The 19,967-nt window shown below is 38.4% G+C and overlaps 2 protein-coding genes across 2 annotated transcripts in view; one reads left to right on the top strand and one right to left on the bottom strand.

Moving 5' to 3' along the window:
- Positions 1–5,733, top strand: part of FRMD7 (FERM domain containing 7) — a 46,808-nt gene extending 41,075 nt beyond the window's left edge. Inside the window, 4 exon segments of the mRNA XM_007462865.1 lie at positions 812–975; positions 2,295–2,363; positions 2,706–2,781; positions 4,654–5,733. Coding sequence (XP_007462927.1) covers positions 812–975; positions 2,295–2,363; positions 2,706–2,781; positions 4,654–5,733 — 1,389 coding nt within the window.
- Positions 5,734–9,884: 4,151 nt separating this feature from the next.
- The window catches only part of STK26 (serine/threonine kinase 26), a 22,205-nt gene continuing 12,122 nt past the window's right edge, over positions 9,885–19,967 (bottom strand). Inside the window, exons 4-12 of the mRNA XM_007462864.1 lie at positions 18,494–18,515; positions 15,393–15,501; positions 15,150–15,307; positions 14,042–14,227; positions 12,783–12,931; positions 11,672–11,765; positions 11,185–11,247; positions 10,966–11,102; positions 9,885–9,909 (exon numbers count right to left, since the gene is read on the bottom strand). Of these exons, the coding sequence (XP_007462926.1) occupies positions 9,885–9,909; positions 10,966–11,102; positions 11,185–11,247; positions 11,672–11,765; positions 12,783–12,931; positions 14,042–14,227; positions 15,150–15,307; positions 15,393–15,501; positions 18,494–18,515 (943 nt within the window). The remainder of the gene's footprint in view (positions 9,910–10,965; positions 11,103–11,184; positions 11,248–11,671; positions 11,766–12,782; positions 12,932–14,041; positions 14,228–15,149; positions 15,308–15,392; positions 15,502–18,493; positions 18,516–19,967) is intronic.

Raw genomic sequence — 19,967 nt, 5'->3', positions numbered from 1 at the left:
ATGTATCAACTACATTTTTGACCTACAGATAATTCAGTAGTTTGGGCTTCATTCTCTGAACCTTAGCCTTAGATAAAAGTGTTCATTTGAGCAGTTCAGAAGACTGAATCCAGTGAGAAGCTTGTGACGAATCCCAGGGCTGCATCCAGGGACCTGGAGAGGAATGAGAGAAGGGGAGCAGCAAAGTGGACTTCACACGTGCATGGGCCAACGGGGGTATATAGTGAGTCAGGAGATGGGGCAACCTTGCACTTTAGGTCTGGAAGACTAAGCTCCCCTACAGCCGATTAGAATACGCTAAATGAGCAACACAGAGCATCATAGAACAAGGCAGCATAAAGAGGGAGAATGTTTCTAGCTGGTGTGTTAAAAAGACTCATGTATATACAATCATCCTATAAAGCCTACCATTTGTACGAAAGGTCTCCTTCTCCCCCCCCTTTTCCTGCTGGTCATTTATAACTTCTTGTCACTTTGAAAGGATGTCCTTTGATGTTCATTTTAACCTAATTGACAACTTCATAAATATGTTCCTGGCAGAGAAGAGGGGGTAAAAAAGCATGTGGGGTGAGGAGGGTGTGCAGAGCAAGATTTGCTTCTTGGAGAAGGTTCTGTTTTTGAGCAGTGACCCTGTCTGTTCCTTGGAAGTTTGCCAATCATTTGGTTTCAGGAGGTGCGAAGCCGAAAGGGAGCCAAGTGGAAAATCAGAAGCTGGATGGGCCCCTGGACCAATAGTTTAGAAGGCGTTGGGATTTGAAGGTCTTTGATATTCTTGAAGGATGTTTTGCTTGATGGAAATTGGTTTATACAGGTGTTGTGCAAGGATACCTTGGAGTTCACCATGGCCAGCCGAGATGCCTGCAAGGCTTTCTGGAAGACTTGTGTGGAGTACCATGCTTTCTTCAGACTTTCTGAAGAGCCCAAATCAAAGCCCAAAACCCTACTCTGCTGCAAGGGTTCCAGTTTCCGCTACAGGTAATTAAATATTGCACGCAGGCAAACTAAACACACAACTTCTTTTCAATAACATGGAAGGCAGTAGGAGGAGCTTGAATTCTAGAAGCGGTAAAGAATCCATTTCAATCACATAAAGGATGATACCCTTTACTGCTCATTCTCTGTGTGACTCATCAAGTCAGTATTTCCTAACAGGGAGGTAGGGGCAGGTGTACACCCCACTTAAGAGGTTAGATCAGAATTTCTGCAAGGATAAGGGGGCATACTGCCGTTTGAGAAAACGTAGTCAATGAACCTGTTGTTTTCCTTACGTGCAACTTACATGCTAGCCATAGGAAGGACAGCTCAACAACATCCTTTTGGTGGTGGTTAGGGAAAAGATAGGGTGAGAAAGCACTCCAGGGGCTAAGGGATTTGAGAGGTTGAACAATATTGTAGTGGAGGCTCCTTACTACACGTTAACACCTTGGAGGAAAGGAAGCGAGGTCAAAATAAGAACTTGTTTTTACTTGATCCCACCAGCCTAGGAGTTCTTTGGAAGACGCTTTCAAACTCTTAGCTAAGATAAAAAGTTCGAATCCAATGCTTCCTGTGAAGGATTTTTCAAGTAGTAGAAGCCCCAGTAAAAAGTGAGATTTTTACAATGTACATATTTTTATGGACTCTTTCCAAAATGTATTCTACAAATCCCTGCCTTTTTAAACAGATGATACTGAGGATATTTTTCCCTTTTCTTAATGACCTATTATAAACATCACTTATTATCCTCTGCTGGCAGCTGTAGTGCAGTGGCAGCCTAAGGGCGGGGGAGGCATGTCACACCCTGCACCACAGTGATAAATGGCCCAGACTTTTTGGATTTTATTATGTTAGTGATTTCTTTTTTGGCTCTTGTGTTTCTCCCAGCAATCAGCTGGCTTTCTTTGCTAGTGTATGTCTGACTGGAGCAACCTTCTTCTACTGTTTAGTTAGCTGTTTTTCTCCTGTCATGGATTGGGAGACCAGACAAATAGCCTCATTAGAAACTATGTGTAAATTTGGAGGAAGGGGAAAGGCCTTTAAAGGAAAGTATATTAGTTTTCAAGGCCAGAATTTGTAACTGTTATATAGCGCTGTTCAGAAGCGTTTAAAAATTTCTGGGTTCTGAATAGTTGAGGTTGCTCTGCCAGATCCTCGGATAAATGGGTATATTATTAATGTGATGGTCAGAGATTCACGACATATGTCATTCATCCAGAATCTTTCGATTTCAACAATAAATGACACTTTTGAGTTTTAGTTAGCCTACTGGGCTACAAAGAGCGTTCATAAAATTGTTTATCTTGTTTTCATAATAGCGGAAGAACCCAAAGGCAACTTTTGGAATATGGGAAAAAGGGGAGGTTGAAGAGCTTGCCATTTGAAAGGTACATGGTTTTGTTTCTCTTTGTCACGTTGATTTTTTCTTTTTTAACATCTTTATTGGAGTATAATTGCTTTATATTGTTGTGTTAGTTTCTGCTGTACAACAAAGTGAATCAGCTATAGATGTAGATATATCCCCATATGCCTGCCCCCCCTCTTGCGTCTCCCTCCAACCCTCCCTATCCCACTCCTCTAGGTGGTCACAAAGCACCGAGCTGCTCTCCCTGTGTTATCTGGCTGCTTCCCACTTGTCACATTGATTTTTAAGTTGAATTTAGAGATTTATAGGGATCCTGTACTCACATGAAGACTATTTCAATTCTTTCTCTGTTTGGGGATTTCAGGAAACATTACCCATCTCAGTACCATGAACGACAGTGCAGGTCCTCACCAGACCTCCTCTATGATGTATCAAAACAAGTAAGGTTTTTGAAAATTCCTTCTTCTTCATATAAATGTAATACATGCACATTTCAAATGCTTCCAGGAATTAATTCTGCCAGAATCTCCCAGTATGTAAAAAGGTTACTCTGGTCAAGTTGGGTTAGCCTCCTGGGGAGGTCTGTCAACTCAGTCTCCAGCCAATAGAAGACCATTGGGTAAACTAGTGTGTGTGCCTTATAGACTGGAAAGATCTGGCACGTCTTTAAATTGCAACCTGTATTGCTAACATCTTGCAAAATACAGATCCAAACGAATTTCTATGGCTTTGTATTTTTAAAACTAAAAGCTGCTTTTTTACCTATGAAAATCTTAAGGCTTAGAGGAAGCTGTAAGGTCTTGGATTAAGTTTTTTTTTTTAATAAATAAATTTAGGGTTTCCCTGGTGGCACAGTGGTTGAGAGTCCACCTGCCGATGCAGGGGACACGGGTTCGTGCCCCGGGCCAGGAAGATCCCACATGCCGCAGAGCGGCTGGGCCCATGAGCCATGGCCACTGAGCCTGCGCGTCTGGAGCCTGTGCTCCGCAACGGGAGAGGCCACAACAGTGAGAGGCCCGCGTACCGCAAAAATAAAATTAAAAAAAGTAACTCTAAAAATAAATAAATTTATTTATTTATGGCTGCGTTGGGTCTTCGTTGCTGTGCATGGGCTTTCTCTAGTTGTGGCGAGCGGGGGCTACTCTTCGTTGTGGTGCGCGGGCTTCTCATTGCGGTGGCTCCTCTTGTTGCAGAGCACAGGCTCTAGGGGTGCGGGCTTCAGTAGTTGTGTCACGCAGGCTCAGTAGTTGTGGCTCGTGGGCTCCAGAGCACAGGCTCAGTAGTTGTGGCGCACCGGCTTAGCTGCTCCGCAGCATGTGGGATCTCCCAGGACCAGGGCTTGAACCCGCGTCTCCTGCATTGGCAGGCGGATTCTTAACCCCTGCGCCACCAGGGAAGTCCCTTGGGTCAAGGATTTTTTTTTTTTTTTTTTTGCGGTACGCGGACCTCTCACTGTTGTGGCCTCTCCCGTTGCGGAGCACAGGCTCCAGACGCGCAGGCTCAGCGGCCATGGCTCACGGGCCCAGCTGCTCCGCGGCATGTGGGATCTTCCCGGACCGGGGCACAAACCCGCGTCCCCTGCATCGGCAGGAGGACTCTCAACCACTGCGCCACCCGGGAAGCCCTGGGTCAAGGTTTTAAAGTACTTTTGCTATGTAATTTTGTTAAGAACAAAGTGCTATTCTCCTGGAACTGTGAGATGATGGCTTCATTTGAGTTTTATAGTATGAACCATTGCTCTCCCTTGAAAAAAAATTAATTAGAGGTCTCATAAACTCTGTCTTCATTCAAGTCAGAGGCAATTTTTATCTGAAAGGCATCACAGAGGTATAATGCTGGAAGGTACCATCTGTTGATTGACCGTCTCATGCCATTTATAGCCCTCCTCCCCACCATTTTACAGAAAATAGGGAGGAGGCTGGAACAGGGAGGTTAGGAGACTTGCCTAAGGTCATACAGCAAATAAAGGCAGAGCCAGGACCAAAAGGCAGAACTCCTAGCTCATGAATACAGCTACTTAACCATACTGCTTGAAGTACGATGCTGGCTCAAGTAGATAAGAGAATGCGGAGGCTGGGATTGTGATGGTGTTGAAAGGAAAGTGTCATGTGTATTTTTCAGCACATAAGTTGGGATGTGGTACAAGTTATTACCTTTTATGTATCTATTTATCAACCCTGGCATAGAACATAGGTTGAAAGGCCTTTGTGGAAAAACTACCTTTGCAAAATTCAAGACTGATTTAGATCCCTGCCCCCACCCCAACCAAATGGTTTTTTTCCTTCTTTCACCAACATGTTCTTTCTCTCAAGGTGGAAGATTTGAGACTAGCCTATGGCAGTGGGTACCACCGAAATGTGAATGGAGTGCACGCCTCTGAGCCTGTGCTGGACGGCAGGAGGAGAAACTCTGCAGTGGAGGTGACCTTTGCAGCCGAGCTGGAGCATTCCAAACCAGAGGCAGAGCCCACATCATTACAGCAGTCCCAGAGCAGTTCCTCGTTCCCTTTTATTTATACAGACCCTGTCTTTACCACTGATCCCGATCCTGACTACTTTGAGGAAAGGAGTCCTCTAAGCTCCTTCCAAACAAGCTGTAAGTTTGCTGACAATCACACGAGCACATCTTCTGCCCTTACAAGCAAAGTGAGTCCAGCAAGGCAGCTAACTTACACAGATGTGCCCTATATTCCTTGTACTGGTCAGCAGGTTGATATTATGCCTCCCCAAGTCTTCTTTTATGTGGACAGACCACCCCAGGTGCCCAGACAGTCTCCAATCATGGCAGAGGAAAGGGAAAGCCCAGACAGCTGTCTACAGCCTACCGCAATGAAGCCAGCCAAAAGAAGCCCAAGGAACCTCAGAATGAAGAGCTTTCAGCAAGACTTTCAAGAACTCCAAGAAGCTATGGCCCAAACTACCGGCAGGGGCAACCTCAATGTAGATCTAGAAGAGGAAGATCCAAATTTAGAATATGCATTTGCATATAACATTCAAGAGCCAACCCCTAAACGGTCCCAGAGCCAATCAGACATGAAAACTATCCGTTTTCCTCTTGGATCAGAATTTAGACCCTTAGGGCCTTGTCCTGCTCTGAGTCGTAAAGCTGACCTGTTTACATATGTGTTTGCAGAGCAGGAGTTTCCAACAGTTTTAGTGGATCAGGGAGCAACAGAAGGGTATGTAGCTAGTGAATCCAGTGATTCTGAATCAGAGATTCTTAAACCAGACTACTACTCTTTGTATGACAAAGGAATAAGTTCACCCACGGCCAGAATCCGCTTGTCTTCTGGTAGCCTACAGCTAGATGAAGGAGATGAAGATGTCTCTTTCAATACATCAAGTGCTGAAGATGCGACTTTGTGAAAACCACGTAATTACTTTTTAGCTTAAAACGTGAACCCTATGAACATTTCCAGGCCAATTCCACGTTACTAACTTAGGTGAAACATAAGGAACCTTCTGCAAAAACCACTTTCTTTGTTACTATGCATTGGTATTAAGGGACTCTTCTAAGATTAGGCACTTAGCTTATGAAAGATCCAGCTCTGCCCCATTCCTCAAGCCTCACTCTTCTATTCCCTCTGAATCATTCTGGAACATGCCCTTTCCTCACCAGCCCCGTAGCAGAGTGAGGTGGGTATTTGTCATCTCCATTATACATTTCCCCAGAGAGACATTATAAACGAAGGTCAGGTTCTTCAACACTGAAGAACAGTGACAGTATGGATTGACCTATAGAATTGGGTTCTGATATCATTTAGCGATTTAGTAGACTGTGAGTGTGTTGGTCATGTTCTTAAACAATACTACAACTAAAGGTTTCAGTCCTCATTATTCGTGTGGAACCCAGTAAAAATGGCCCTGTTTTATGTTAAAGACTTCAATTTTTATAACATATGCTAGGGGGAGCATGGCTCTCCTATATTCCAGGAACAAGAAGGAACATAGATCCTCTCAACAGAACGCAAGTTTATAATTAATCTAGGACTTGGCAGAATTCTAAACCTAAGGAATTCAGGAATTGACCAATTTCTAAAGCCAGACATCTGCCTGATGGGGCTAATATGATGTATGACTTATTCTCTATTCTTAACTAGCTGTAATATGTAGTGAAAGATAAAAGTTAACATGTTGGTCTGTTTATGTAATCTCTCCTGCAAGCATTTTTTTTTTTTTTGCCATATCTTGTTGTGTGCATGTAGGCAAGGAAATGAGATGAATAGCATTTTAATAAAGAGTGATGGAAACCCATTTATTTGAAAATTAAGTTGTAAGTATGAACTTCATTTTGTTTCAGTCAGTTTCAGAAGTAATTGGCTCTAGCCTATAATTAAGGGAAGGGACATTTAGAGAACAAGGAAAAGGAGGGAAGCAGGTAAAAATGTATAGTCAGGGATGGAGAAGTGGTAGAACTGGGGTAGCTGAAAAAAATAGGATAGTACTCCAGGCTGAGTTAATGAACCTAAATTCTATTCTTTTTTTTTTTTTTTTCAAAATTCTATTCTTGACCCATTCAAAATTTCTCTATTATTTCCCTTGGAAGGTATAGAATTCTATTTGAGAACTTTATTTTCTTTATTGATTTTAATGGTAAGTAAAACATATTTACAAGATAATGTTAGGTAGTGACTTCAAAGAAATGATGCAATTATGTAAGCAAGCTATTTTTATATATGACTGAATGGAGAAAAGATGGATGGTATAGTTTTCTTACTCTCCTAGTCCTTACACCACAAAAATCCCTTTGAGTATACCTCACTCTACCTCTTTCCAACATGCTAGCACTTTCCTTCCTGCTCCTGGAATCGAATCCAGTAACTCACAAGTCTAGAATAGCTATTTAATAATAAGAATATATTGAAACCCAATCACCTATATATTAATCCTATAGATACTCAAAGCTATATTAAGTTCATCTTTGACCTTTTCTCTAGGAAAAACTCAAATTCTTTTAGGATTATATGCTATTTCTCATCTCAGTTTCTAGAAATCTTTGTGAAATTTGTTTCCCCCAGAGAAATACAGCGTTCAAATCTGTATAAAATTTCCTAATAAAACTATAACTAGGGTGACCATAAAGTTTATTGTGTAACCTAGGAAGGACATTTTTGAGTGAAAGAGGACTCTATTAATAATTTTGCCAGGACAGGAGGCAGAAATCAGGACATATTCACTGGAGCTATAATCAATGTTTAATAAAATGTGAAGAATACCTTCTAGTTTCCAGTGGAAACACTGGTGTTAAAGTTCCAACAATAAATGAAAGGGGACAGGAGAAATGATTTGAAACAATTAAAATACCACACCATACCCCCACCTCAAGAAAACTAACATTGAGGACCGGAAAATTTAAATATTTATTTTAACCGCCCCCCCCCCGAAAACACTGAAGTATGCTTACCCAGAAACAGTTTACAGGACTAATAACTATAATGAATAAGCAATACAATTTTCTATCCATGGTGCAGCTGTGCTGTACAGTTTCAAATAATCAATTTAAAAATTTGTTGCTTTTATTTTTAAAAAAATATTCATTTGATACATGATATGAGCTGCAAAATTACCACCAGACCTCTACAAATTATAAACTGTAATTGAGTTTCAGTTACACAGCAGGTGAAAAATTTAACTGAACTATTACTTCAAAATACAACGTGTTAAAAGTAATTATTACAGTATAGGCACCAATGAAAAAATTTTCTTGGCATATGACACAAAAACAACTTATTCAAGTGTCTGTATTATTACAAAAAAGGAAGAGGTAATGGCCGCTTTGACTAAAAACTGTATTCTTCACTTGAAGAAAATCTTTCTTCTAATATTTGGCAATTATTCAGGTTTATTAAAATGACTTTTGTGCAAAAACCAAATTGTTCAGACCCAAACAATAAAACATTAACTATCAAAACTAATTAATATCAATGATTCTACAACTACTGAAATATAGCCCCACTTCAGAACTTAGGCAGGCATAATATATATACTGGGCTTAAAAGAAAAAGGTATTACCCATGTAACAGTACCATAAATATAACTGAAAATTAACTGTACAGTCTAACTTACCTTTGTACGGACAGAAATCATCCTGTACTATGGTTATTTTCATATGAACTAGAAAATGCTTATTTAAATACCCTTTCAAAAATGAACAAATGATGTTTATGTATTGATAGTTATGAGGGAAAAAAATGTATAAATAGTTTATAGGACATTTTATAACCATGACAAAAATATGCTGGTATAAATTATATTCATACCTGTTGATCAGGTATTTATAATCACATGATAATCAGCTTCTTTTAAGCTCCCCAAATCCAAGCATATAATATGCGATTTGAGTTGATTTTAAAAATGAATTAAAAACTAATTCTTCCGGTATTACCAAAAATCCATCCTTGGCTAATTAGTACTGCTTTAACTTTCCAACCATGTTAAATAAGGGTCAATTGTGTCTTCTATAAGAGAAAGTAAATACTGCACACCAAGAGGTACCTCTGTTGCTACATGTTGCCTCTAAATGTTTCAAACGCAGTGCTCTCAGATGTGATCATCATTGAGCTGCCTGGAATATCATACCCACTTGGGAGAAGAGTCAATAGTTTTCCAGGTTTCATTTCTAAGAGCTTATTAAAAACTTCTGCTTTGGGCTTCCCTGGTGGCGCAGTGGTTGAGAATCTGCCTGCCAATGCAGGGGACACGGGTTCGAGACCTGGTCTGGGAAGATCCCACATGCTGCGGAGCAACTAGGCCAGTGAGCCACAACTACTGAGCCTGCGCGTCTGGAGCCTGTGCTCCGCAACAAGAGAGGCCGAGATAGTGAGAGGCCCTCGCACGGTGATGAAGAGTGGCCCCCGCTTGCCACAACTAGAGAAAGCCCTCGCACAGAAACGAAGATCCAACACAGCCAAAAATAAATTTAAAATAACCTTCTGCTTTAAGAACGTGTGACTTGTTTCCGCCTCCCCACCAGTAGTCATTTTTAGAATATGCTTGTGTTTAAAAAAAAAAAAAAAAAAAAAACTTTTTGAGGCTTGATGATTACAAAAGTTGAATATTTAGGATGACTTTGAAAGACCTGTATGTTTCATAACTGTACAGTTAACTAAAGATCTTTGTTTTAAAAAAAAAAAAAAAAAAAAAGCTTTTTGAGGCTTGATGATTACAAAAGTTGAATATTTAGGATGACTTTGAAAGACCTGTATGTTTCATAACTGTACAGTTAACTAAAGATCAAAACATGAAAGGTATTCATCCTAGTAACTTAAGTAATAATGATACCTAAAAGCAAAACTGCATCTCAACATTTACTAGAATACAGGTGAAACTATAGTATTAAAAGTTATTCCTTACAAAATAATCTCTTTAAAATATAAAATGATAAACACCATCACAAAATAGTTGAATAGCTTCTTCCAAATCTTCAATGTCGCAAAGATCCAAAAGGCACGTGGAGCTCATGAGTTAAGCATTGTTAAGCTTGAAGTAGCTTTGGTGGGTTTCTCTGGGTCCATATGAAATAGAAGCCACTAACAAGAAGTTTCTTAGGGGGATTCATCTGCTGAACACCTATAAAATTAAGAAAAACTTAAACTGATATACAACTATGCATGTGTCTATTTTACATCTGTATGAACTCTTCAATGAAAGAATCGATTCAGCAAACAAAAATTGTATTGCGTCTCATCATGTAAACGTTAAAATATAAAGTGGTTCAAAAATCCCTTCTGGGTCTGATTTTACAACTTCCAATTGATTTGTTTGCAAATTGGAAAAGAGGGGAGGTTTCCACTAAAAACTAAGGGATTTTAAGAGGGGCTTTAGCTGATGAGTATAAATAGGCTTTATCAGCCAGAAAGATCTAGGAGATTATGTGTTTTACAGGCTGTATGGTTTGTTCCAACTTGATCCCAGAGGCACCACAAATACAAAGGAATATAAAGATGCACTGAGAAGCAATATAATGGGATTAAGGCTAAGATTAGTAGTGCTTTTTATAACTTGCTTGAGCTAAGGAGTTGTGTTTGTATATGCAAACAAAAGTCTTGTTTTTAAAGGGAATTTAAAAATTAAATGTAAGAACTTTATTGAATGTGAACAAAGTTAAAGCAACAGTTCAAGAGGCTGTATAGAAACTGAAATCAAACATAAGAACCTTTTAGAGTCTTCATTTGAGTTTCTCTACCTAAAATCCTTAACTTTTCTTATGGGGGTTAAACTTAATGAACTTTAGCACTGAAACAATGTGAACAGCAGTGTGATAAGAGTAGTGGCAAGAATGAAAGCATACCTCAATGGTATTTACAAGGGTCCAAATAAGAATATGTCCCCTGATCTTTTGTCTGTACTCCTACTAACAGGGAGAGGAAAAAAAAAAAAAAAAAAGCCAGGCCATTTTGTTCAGTGGAAAACTACCTTGTAATGCCCGAAGATAATAATTCCAAAAGCTAATGTTTAAGGTGGGCAACAAACAAACAGTTTTCAAGCATATGACTATTAAGAATTGACTTTGTTAGGAATAAACAGAATGACTCAATCAAGTAGGTAATTATATTATCGCATCATAAATGAACATCCAACAGAAAATGTCAAAATAGTTTTTTTTAAATGACATTTCAAGCTTACTTTTGAAATTTTTCAATTAATTTCTTCACCATTTTATCTGTGATGCCAGGACAGGCAGCTTCAGCCACAGCAATACTTTTCTCCAGTTCTTCGATTGCCTGATTCCTGCTAGCATTATTCTCATCCTGCTGTTTAAGCTGAGAAAGATCAATAGCTATAACATTTAAAATTATTATACTTCTTAAAATAGATATCCAAAGCTAATGAATCTGTACTTACTTCAGCAAATGCAGGTGTGATTATCATAGACAAACAGCTCAGGGTTTGTACAAGATCTTGCTCCTTTGAACAAATATTATACATTATACACATGACATTAAAATAATCATTCATGTGCCTTCATTGGAATCCTCCTCCCAAAAGACCCAATACAGGGCAAGTTTCCATGCTTTCTTCCCATCACTAGTTCCCATCCATCATCCAGAAATTCTCTAACTTAGAGGATTACAACTGATATAAATGATTCCACTGGGTTTAGATATCTCTAGGTAAAATGCATTTTAAAACATACCAATGGCCACTTAAATGACTTCTATGACCTTTTCTTGATAAGCTCAAAACGAATGGCAAATGAAACCTACTATGGACACAGTGAGGTAGATGAGCGTTTAGGGGTATTAAATTCTAACAATTTTTGGCCATTATACTCTCACTATATAGTTCGAAAAAGTCTACCAAGAGGAAGTGATCATCTCCATATACATACTGCCCCATTCTGTAGTTTCTTTGCATCAGGCTTCTTTCGCACGGTGGTAAAGCTCCATTCAGGATGAGTATTATTTTCCCTGCTGGTGGATTCCCTAAAGAGATTGCCAGAGATACTCCTATAAGTTCCTAAATGATACAGCTTGGTGAAAATACCTAATCAATGCACCCAGACTCCGAACGGAGAATTGTCCCGATGTATAAAAAATCATTTGATCTCAGTTTCAAATAGACACTGCTTTTTACTGAAGAGTAGCAATGGTTCTCAACTCTAAGTGTGTACCAGAATCACACGTGAAGGTCTCTTACTATACATAAAGCCCTGCCCCAACCCCTTCCCACTGACTAGATCAGGATCTCCTGTAGTGTGGCTTGTGATTTTTTCTTAATTTTTATTTTGTATTGGAGTATAGTTGATTTACATTTTTGAAAGGCTCCATGGGTGCCAACAACCATTAGAACAGAGTAAAAACAACTATCCTGGTATTTTTCAGACCTTTTAAAAGTTGGGCAATTTCTCATAAATGCAAGTAGTATCTAAAGAAATTTGGTGTTGCCTTTGTGTCAATTCAGCTAGCGAAGGAGTAAATTAAATTATGGACTTAGAGGCTAACATGTTAGTATAAATGCTGCAGTTAAAAAACAATGCAACTTTTTAGGGTGTACAAATGAGATATAAATGAATATTTCAATGTCCCGGTCTGATCACAGTTTGGTACATGGCCAAGAGCTGGGAAACGTTAGTTCTCCAGAGGGATTTTGCAGGTTGCCATCAAAGTAAGAGAAGACATTGCTCCTTATCACTTTGGGCAAACTAGTAAAACACCTTAAATCGAACCTTGTTCCAAAATTTTGTAATATACTCAAGTATCCACTAGGGGTTAGACCGAGACCATTTAAAACTAAAGCAACTCACTTCTAAGAAAAAAAATCTGTTTCCAAATTCATTGTACTTCACAGACGGTGATTTTAAAAGATTTTCACAGTTTCTAAAGTCAGACTTTAGAATAAGGTTTATATTTTATGCTAGAGAAAGCATATTGGATCACAGTTAAAATATATGCAATATTAAAATGGGCTATCTACATAAAAATTAAATAATTGGTACATACGAATCAGAACCCTCAGAATCAGATTCGTCATCACTGTGTCCTTCTGCCTTCCATCTCTTAAATCGATCTATCAGTTCAGTCAGATAAGAAGTCTTCTTTGAATTTTTTACAATGAATTTATGTTTCAGAAGTTCTTTAGCTGTAGGACGCTAAGGAACAAAAAAGAAAGGATGCATGAATATTTCTAGGCTCTTTTGATTGCAAGGAGTGATAGGAAATCACTTCAGCTATTAAGCCGAAAGGTGTAAAAGTGCGTCTGCAGATATGAGGATAACTAAAATGCCATAGGACAATAGCTAATTTTATTTTTGAAGTGGCTCAAGGCAACCAAATTAAATTCACTACTTTGGTACCAATTTGCTAAAGCCCAATGGGCAAAAGGTGGCCTACCTACTAGCAACAGGCAGCAGGGCTTTCTTAAAAGCAGAGAAACACATGGCAGGACTTTAATAATTAAGTAAAAATTTAAAAACGTTTCAAAATAGTGCTTTAAAATACTTTTATTATATTTACTGTAAATTGGAAAAAAAAGGGTGAAAACTAGCAAGGCTGTAACTTTGTTAATTATCTGCACATATCATATGACCCCCTTCTTCATCACACATTAATTCATATCGCATCTAAATACAAACACCAGGTGCTGTGGGGGATACTTTTCCCCCTAGTATTTTATTACTATGAGAATATTCATTAGCAACTTAAAAATTGTCACATCAAATTCAGTCCTTGTATATTTCTAGTTTCTCGAAGTCATCGGGCAGCTTTATTTTAAAAACAGTAGAACAACTGTAATCAACTTTGCCAAGTAAATGAATGGAGCTCATTAGACTTCAGGAAACGTATACAACTTCATGTTGGAATTTCTGAACATTAAATAAAAAATAGTGAAACGCAAACAACTTTTCATGAAAAATGAAAACACAGATGAATAAAAATCATTGTGAATAGTTATACATAAACTTTCATAATGACATCCTAGAAAACGAGCTTTATTTCCCCCTGAAATAGGAAATGATCAACAGAATAAAGAAGAAGCTAGGGACCATAGAAAAAAGAGAAAAAGATGCAGGGGAAGGACAGAAGGAACTACGGATCTTGTCAACAACTAAACAAAATTAGCAACATAGAGGGAAGAATCACATTCCTGGATGGATCTTAGACAGTTTTCACAGGCACTGTATTCCTCACTGTTGAACAAACCACACTGGCTCTATGTAAATCTGATCATAGAAAATAGTAGTCATAGCACATATACTCACAAATGATGGATCTTTGTTCAGGCAAGCATCAATAAACTCCTTAAAGGATTTAGTAAAGTCTCCGACAAGAGTTGGAGGATTGTTTTTTGGAATAAGAAACAGAACCCTCATAGGATGCATATCGGAGTTAGGTGGCTCTCCCTTGGCTAGTTCAATTGCAGTAATTCCCAGTGACCAAATGTCAGCCTAAGGTAAGGAGGAAAGAACAATTACCTTGAAATTCCATTCCAACATAATACCACAAAATAACCTGTGCAGTCTAACGGTCATACAATATGAAAGTGTCTCAAGAAATGTGATGTTAATAAATTTTTATTAATATAATTCATTTATTTAAAAAAATGATCAAATACCCTACTTTGTGCCAGGTACTGTATTCTAGGCACTGAGGACTCAGGTGGTGACCAAACCAGACAAAATCCCTGCTCTCAAGGGGCTTATGTTCTAGTAGAAGAGACAGATAAATAAATAAATAATAGGATGTCAGATGGTGCTAAGTTCTGTGAAGAAAATAGTAAATCAGGATATAAGGGAATAATGAATAAGGTAAAAGGGCTGCAAATTTACACAGGATGGCCAGGGAAGACTGTTCTGTGTAGGTAATGTTTAAGCAGAGACCTAACTGGGAGAAAGGCTATTCCAGATAGAGGGAGAGGCAAGTGCAAAGGTCCTGAGGCTAGAGGGGACTTGCTGTGTTTATGGACCAGCAATGAGGCCACTGTGGCTGAAGCAGATAGAAAACAGAGGGCCAATAAAAATTAATTCAAAAAAAAGTGGAAGTGAAGAGAGATCAAAAAAAAAAAGAAAATAGAGGAGAGTGATAAGAGATGAGCCAGAGGTAGACAAGGGCCAGACTGTAGAGAGCCACATATGTCACAGTAAGAACTTTGGATTGTATTCCAAGTAGGATGAAAGGCCACTGAAGGGAAGAAGGTCCAAATATCACCAGCAACAAGGGAACGTATGATTTACCAGCAACAACTGACATGACTCTAGCTTTAGGAATACTTTAAAAGGAAGGAGTATTAAGGCAGTTTATTAAACAGGATAGTACGCTATATAAACCTTCATATTAAAAACAAGATAGTTTGTACAGGTAACACTTTACTTTTGAGTCATAAGCTGACTGCTGGATAACTTCAGGAGCCATCCAAAATGGTGTTCCCACAAAGGTATTTCTTTTAATTTGTGTATCTGTCAGTTGGCCAGCAACTCCAAAGTCAGCAAGTTTCACATCTCCTTGTTCTGAGAGCAAGACATTGGCAGCTAGGAGGGAAAAAGAGATGAAAAAACCCTCAGCTTCCTCAGAATGCACCTGTTTTTCTCAGGTTCACATTAGACTTGTGTATACCTTTTATGTCTCGGTGAATTTTCTTTTCTGAATGCAGGTAGTCCAGACCTTTCAAAATTTCCTTTAGCATGGTAGCGATCTGGAACTCATCAAATGGACCAGCTCTCAGCTTAGGGGGAAAAACACATACATACATATACATGTAAAAGTTTGGAACAATGAAGTTCGAACTTGACGTTCTCTTTGAAATAAGAGAATCGCTTAGATATATGAAGCAGTTCTGTTTATTAAACCAATATTTAAACAAATGAGAAAATTTTAAAAGGTGAGGAAAGTTAAGTCAAAGGGCAGAAAGGGTTTTTTAATGATTAGGTTTAATCTTGAAAGATAGTACAACCTATATACTAGCTCCAAATCCTAAGGTTCTTAAATATTTACATCAAAGATCTAAGAAACATGCTTAAATAATGACAGAACTAGCTTTCTTTCTCTCAGATAGGAAAAAAGAAATCAGCTACTTAAATTTTGGCATTTGCTGTTTAAAATTTATTAAATATTTACACCGAACTGATTTTTAGATCAGACGGTCCATAAGATTTTTGCAGCAACCAAATTTGATCATATAGGTCAGCTGTAGCACAGTTCTTAGCATTTGTGTATTTCAAAAACATTGTAAAGCATAGAGCCTTTTTTGAGACTCAGATTTAAATTTTAGCTAGGAATATAATAATTAAACTCTTCAGACTTTCATTGTAAAAAAAATATCAAATCTTGGAGGGATACGGTTTTTCAAATAAATGTAACACATTTCCCTGTACTAAAGCCAGTAGTTTTAACTGCAATACAAGGAAAGCAATGATTAGGTCTCAGGAGAATTTGTAATGGAATATCTGAAAATCTCTCCTTAAAATAAATGGTTATTTTAAAATTCTGGTACCTCATAAAGCACAAACAGTGGACTGTACAATATTATTACAGGAAAGGGTGGGAATCTAAAGTCAGAGCTGAGGTAGAGTTCTGTTTGCTGGAAGGAGGGAAGAGGTGGTGAAAATCAAATATTGCCCACTATGCCTCACACTGGGAGGGATTCACAGCTCTTTGGCCCCTTCTGTATTTCACCTTTCATGAATGCCATATTTATTCTGAATAAAGGGCACTTTCATGTTGAAATTTAACAGCTTAAAATAGAAACCACGCTTCGGTCACCATTTAATATTAACTATGCTCTGGATATATAGTATACTCCAGGGATGTTCATAGTTCAATAGGTGCCTTTCCTAGGTAACATTATCTGTTTACTTTCAAATATATCAACTTCCACCCCAAAAGTTTCTTTTTAAACAGCAGTGATTAAAGTCATCTAAAAGGTGAAAATGGCATATTATTTTATTGATTGCTGGCAATGAAATTCTGAGGTACTACCAAATAAGTTAAAGATAAATGTCATACCACTTAAGATTAGTACTTAGTATCACTGATCATAAAATGTTGACAGGGCCAGAGGAGGTATACCCTCAGTCACTTAGGAAATTGGGCAAGGTCCATATAAAAGATACTAGCTATCATTCTGAAGGATTTCTAAAAGTGCCCTGGATAATACAGAATTTTAAAAATATATTTAAGTAAAAACAAACAGAAAAGTGGTCCTACAGACCCATTCACTTATCTGGTATACGTAGGTCCAGTTTAAAATTCAGTAAAAGTAAAATCTCACTTAACTGGGTACCGGAGGGGGATGGTAGGGGCGCCTGGGTGGCAGGGAAATGGGAATGCGGTGGTGGTAGAGCTGCGTTTTTCTTGTTCACTATCAGACAGAAAACTGTCCCAAACCTTGTGGTTAAAATGTTTCCTTAGCCATGATGATAATGATCAGAAAAGGAGAAATAAGGGAGTTGGAAAGAGAAGGAAGGTAAAGTAGATGGAACACAGATTGCTTTTTAAAAAATTTCCAATGCAACCTTGGGAGAGATGACGCAAGATCTTGGTCGACTGTCCCTGGAGTGCACAACTGAGCTTCTCTCCAAAGACTGAAGACCATATCATGTCTCTAATAGCTAACACTTCTGCCCCCAGGGCAGTGTACTGGCCTTGTGTGATTTGCCTCTGTTGTCAACTGAGGATATGCAAGAGAGGGACATGTTCCCTTTCAGAGACTATCTACTTGTGGGCTTGGGGGTGTTCCCCATACTCTTTTGACTTCCAGCCAGTCCCTAATGCACCATGTTTTGCTATGCTTTCTCTTACAGTTAGCATATTGTTTCCAACTTTTTCCCTTGGTGCTCATGTTTTATTCTCTTAACCTCATTATATGTGTTTTTGTTGTAAGTCACTGCAATTCTATTTGGAAAGAAGTAAGGTATAATCAAGTCAATAAAATAATGTACAGTATGCTCAAAGTCTGTTCACATACAACTAATTATTTTTGTTAGAATGGGAGGGAATCTTGAGGTATATACTATATAATGTTGACATCAATACTGGTCATAATCATGTTCCATTAGTCAGGCACCAGTTTAAGGGATGAACACTCTCTACCCAGCATCCCTCCTGATTTCTCTTGTCCCTGGTAGCAGTGCCTTCCTCTAAGCCTGATCCTTTCTTAGATTCCCCCAAATGATAGCATTCATTCGTACAGGACCATATATGAAGAAGAAGCAGCACGTTTTCTCATCACTTGCTCTGCCTACGAAGTCCAGTCAAATGAGGTTTATAATTAAATCACAATATCATTAAGCGTTAGGGCTAGAAAAACAGAGTTAGAGAGATTACTCATCCAATTTCTTCATTGAACATTTGAGGCACAGGTTAAATGGCTTGCCCAGTATTAGCCAGCTAGTCAGTGGCAGAACCAGGACTAGGATCTAGGTCTCTTGATTTTAAGAACATTTTAAGTTCATTGAATTTATGCTAATAGGTATTTGTTGTATTTAGGTGGAGATCAGAATGGCAGAATGAGATTATGATCTCACAATCATTTCATTCAGAGATTTCATAAACCTGACCAAACTACTACTGGGGATACAGGTTGTATTAGTTAGGGCTGGGCCAGCGTCCAGTGCTTCACATTGCTATCAGAAATCCGATGAAAGCAGTGCACTAGCTTTGCCAATGCCGACAAAACAGGGAAGCAACATGGTAAGCACTTTTGGGGACCAGTTAACTGTGATACATTTGGAAAGGGTTCTTAATATTTAAGAAGTGGAAGGAGGCTCGTGGAGCAATTGTGAGGCTTCTTGTGGAGCTAATGAAAAAACTATTGTGTAATCAAACCATGTGACAAGAGAAATAGAGCTGAGATCATTTAACGGCAAGAGGAGAATGAGACCTGACTCCATAGGCATGAAGGATTATTATCCAAAGAAACACCAGTTATGTTCTCTCACTAGAGAGGAGAGAGAAAGAAAACAATGAACTCGAGCTTTAGGATATAAGAATTACATTAGACACCAGGAAGGATGATCTAACTCAGCAACTGATTAAACTGCGATGAATTCCTAGAAGATGAGGCTCTCCATCAAGTTTAATTACCATTTCTTTAGAATGGTTTAAGTATGGCTCTGTTTAAAGGGAAGAAAATCGCTTATGGTCATTTCTGTTCACAGGATTATTTGCAACTTTGGAGTCACTGGCAGTCAGGATGAAAGCCTTTAAATAATATTTGATTACTTTCAGTCAGAAAAACTCATCTCCACTTTAAAAAATAAGAATTAAAATTACTTTTAGAAACAGCAGACTCTATAATTTCAAAGGCAGAAGCATATTATATAAAAGTCATATTATATTAAACATGGAAGAGGAGCTTAGTGCAAATTCTTTGTTTTATAGGACATCCAAGTCCAAGGAATTTATGCGTCTGGTTCACAGTCACAGATTTAGTTATAAATAGAGCCAGCGCTAGAACCTCAAACTCCCACAGGCCAGCCCAGTGGTTATTCTACTACACAAACTTGTCTCTAGTCATTCATATTGCATTTTAAGTACAATGTCATATTAATAAAGATTTAAAAGGCGGGGAACAACACTGACAGAATCACACCACTTGGGGAAAACAACCAGTGTTTCTCAAAAACATTTCATGCACGAACATATCTTCATTGGTTAGAGCTTTTCCCGCATATACTGCAGGATTGTAGCAGCCTGCTCCCTGCCCACTAAAATGGCTGTGGCACTTCCAAGTCATTGTGACAAAGATGCCATCACATTTCCAAATGACCTATAGAGGGGCAGAGAGAATTCTGCAGAGAGCTGGGTCTGTAGGCCTTCTTGGTCAGAACCCAAGAGCCAATTTTAGAGACAGTTATCTGAATGATATCTTTTTAAAAAATCTAAGAACACTGAGTCTTCTCAGGGATAAGCATGTAAAGTAAAACTCTAAACTGACGGCAACTGTCACACACTCATTCCTAATTTGGGGGGAATTTTATTTTATTAAGCTGTTTGCATTTCTTATATACTTTAAGAATGCCAGCAACATGCAGAACCCTGCAATATAGCTGAGTCTATATAAGAGTAGTAGTCCTGACGACAGAGTGAACATGTTAACTAAACAACTGCTTAGCTTGTCCAAAAACCATTGCTTACTCCAATTAAAAGAAAAAAGTGCAAGTATGGATATATGTGTGTAATTATTTAAAA

The sequence above is a fragment of the Lipotes vexillifer genome, unplaced genomic scaffold (genome assembly GCF_000442215.2).
Source record: "Lipotes vexillifer unplaced genomic scaffold, Lipotes_vexillifer_v1.1 scaffold1006, whole genome shotgun sequence".
Classification (NCBI taxonomy): Eukaryota; Metazoa; Chordata; class Mammalia; order Artiodactyla; family Lipotidae; genus Lipotes; species Lipotes vexillifer.
Note: the sequence above shows the minus strand (reverse complement) of the source record. Positions and strands in the feature narration are given on the sequence as shown.